Here is a 2303-nt window from a genome sequence, read left to right on the forward strand (position 1 = left end):
TTATAGTTTAACTGGTTGGAATCCCTTATCTCATACGTGCGCACAATGTTGAATATAGATTAAAAGGTAAACATTTCCACCATGGAAACATCGTGGTCTTTGCCAACATTTCTCGTAGTGATCTTTTTCGTATAGATGAAGTATGTTGAATTTTAATCAGATACATCTGTTTACGAAAAAAGAAATTAAAAAAAATAAAACATTAGATACCCTTTATGGCCAAAATATCCTCCAATTTCTAGCTATGAAGGATTCTGTGAATGCCATTTAATGTTGAATCAATGAAGACTGAATATTTGGATCGAAATTTGGATAAAGAAATCAGGAACTGGAGCTGGCTGGTCATCAGTATAAAGTGTCAATATTTTGATTTATTAATTAGCTAGCTTACACAAATGAAAGAGCTCAAGGTAATTTTGTTCCTTAGGAATCAAAAAATTGCGGAAGAGATTAATTAAAGAAGGAAAAAGAGGCTTAATTAGTTGTGCCAACAAGTGCATAAAACAAATCAAGTTGTCATTCGACTTCCTTTTGAGTGCTTCTGATCTTCATCAGTTAGTTAATTGCAGAACAAATGCGGCGAATTTCACCATTTGTTGCAGACTTTACACCAATAGTACTCATCTTCACCATGGATCTTCCGAACTCTACGTTGAAGTTCAATGCCTGCAAACCTCTCACACCCAAGAACCGTTGGACAAGGCTTTTTGTGGAGGCATCAGTCCATAACTTTTGATCAGACTCGAGTATCCCGCGGCCGTTCTTTAAGTTTGTAAAGAATGTTGCATCAAATCGAGCTGCACTGCCGGTGTCCAAATCGACACGCTTGGCTGCATCACCAGCTTGGGGGCAAAGTGCTCGTAGTTGAGGAACAAATGAAGGATTGATGGTAGGGTCTGCGCCGTTTCCAGTTGTAGTGAAGTTGTAAAGCCTGTACCTGAAGAACTGGCAAGCTGAAGTGCCAATAGTGTGTCCACCTATAAATTCCAATTAAGATGCGTATCAGTTTAATGAAGATACCAAATGTATAGAATTAATGGCTATTAATTAGAAAATTTTACTCTTTAGTAATCTATCATTCAAGGTTACTTACCAACAAGCGCGACAAGATCTTGAGTGTTGAGACCAAAAGTTTGAAACTTGGTCTTTTGTACATCAACGGAATCTCTAAAGCCAGGCAGATTGTTAGTCTCAGATGCCAATGATACTCGTCCGTCTAACCTTCCGGTAGGTACCTTCCAGTTTATTCCCTTTGTCTGCAAGAAAATATAACAAAGATTAATCCATGTGTATTATTTTCAATTATACCAAGGATGCAACGAATTAGTGCATCTATACTACTAACATAATATTCGCTAGGTTATCAAAGAAAAAACTAACCAAGACGACAGAATCGCGAGCAGCTAGGGCGAGAATGTCTGCACAGGAAACAACTCCAGGGCATGCAGCTTCAAGCTGAGTCTTTGCATCGTCAATGACTTCCCAACCTCTCAATCCGAGGTTCGGGCCAGCAGTTTTTTCAGTGTTTGCGCCGTTGAGGAGAACAGAAGCGTCACAACCTTGGACAAAGCAGTCATGAAAGTGCATCCTCAATAAGCCAGGAGCAATGGAAGGAGTGGATGTGAAATGCTTCTGAACTGTTTGTGTGACAATGGACTCTGCCCTAGGACATGAACTGGAATAGAATCCAACTCGGGTGCTTTGGCTTTGCACCGAGCTGGGGAAGGTGGTAGCCAAGGCAAGCATGGCCAGAAACATAACCGAAATGGAGGACTTCTGGTACATTTTCAAACTTAGCTAGCTTGTTTATATTGAAATCAAAGTATAAACGATTGGATGAATGAGAAACTGAGAGTACTAGACAGCTACTATTGTGTTTATGCTGGTTGTGATTTCATATCCTCAGAGTGATATGTATTTATAGGGCACGGGTCTCCCTATAATATATTAATATTTACTGAAGGTCAAAACGCGGAGAGAAGGTAAACAAAGACGGCTAAGGGGCTTATAAAGTTTTTATAAGAACAAAAGTCAATTCAAGTGATGATACAGTCTTTGCTGTAACGGTCATGGCCTCATGGGTTAAGACTTGTCTTGTGCATTATTGGTTGCATGGCGTTGTAGAACACAAAGCATGGGAAGATTTCTAACAACTCCAATTTTTTTTATTTGTTATAATTTAGTTTATACTTTATAACTAGGAATTAAAAGAGCACCTTTAAGGTTTCATGTAAGTATGTAGTGATAGAGGACGATGGGTTATTTTACTAATAATACATATAGTTAGCTTATATAAATATAAT

General features: G+C 38.5%; 1 protein-coding gene across 1 annotated transcript; it reads right to left on the reverse strand.

Annotated features, from left to right (window-relative positions):
* Window positions 1-342: 342 nt before the first annotated feature.
* Window positions 343-1888, reverse strand: LOC112179967 (peroxidase N1). Its single transcript, XM_024318448.2, has 3 exons — window positions 1381-1888; window positions 1094-1256; window positions 343-977 (listed from the first exon to the last, which is right to left on the reverse strand). The coding sequence occupies exons 1-3, from the start codon at window positions 1783-1785 to the stop codon at window positions 556-558; spliced, it is 990 nt and encodes a 329-aa protein (XP_024174216.1). The 5' UTR covers window positions 1786-1888; the 3' UTR covers window positions 343-555.
* Between the last annotated feature and the right edge of the window lie 415 nt (window positions 1889-2303).

This window comes from Rosa chinensis, chromosome 7 (assembly GCF_002994745.2).
Source record: "Rosa chinensis cultivar Old Blush chromosome 7, RchiOBHm-V2, whole genome shotgun sequence".
NCBI lineage: Eukaryota > Viridiplantae > Streptophyta > Magnoliopsida > Rosales > Rosaceae > Rosa > Rosa chinensis.

What these genes read in the sequence shown, in the direction of transcription:
- LOC112179967 (XM_024318448.2), bottom strand. Translation starts at nt 1,785, where the DNA reads ATGTACCAGAAGTCCTCCATTTCGGTTATGTTTCTGGCCATGCTTGCC. An exon ending in CTCGCGATTCTGTCGTCTTG is followed by an intron (nt 1,257 to 1,380) that starts GTTAGTTTTTTC and finishes ATTTTCTTGCAG; the next exon opens with ACAAAGGGAATAAACTGGAA. An exon ending in AGATCTTGTCGCGCTTGTTG is followed by an intron (nt 978 to 1,093) that starts GTAAGTAACCTT and finishes TGGAATTTATAG; the next exon opens with GTGGACACACTATTGGCACT.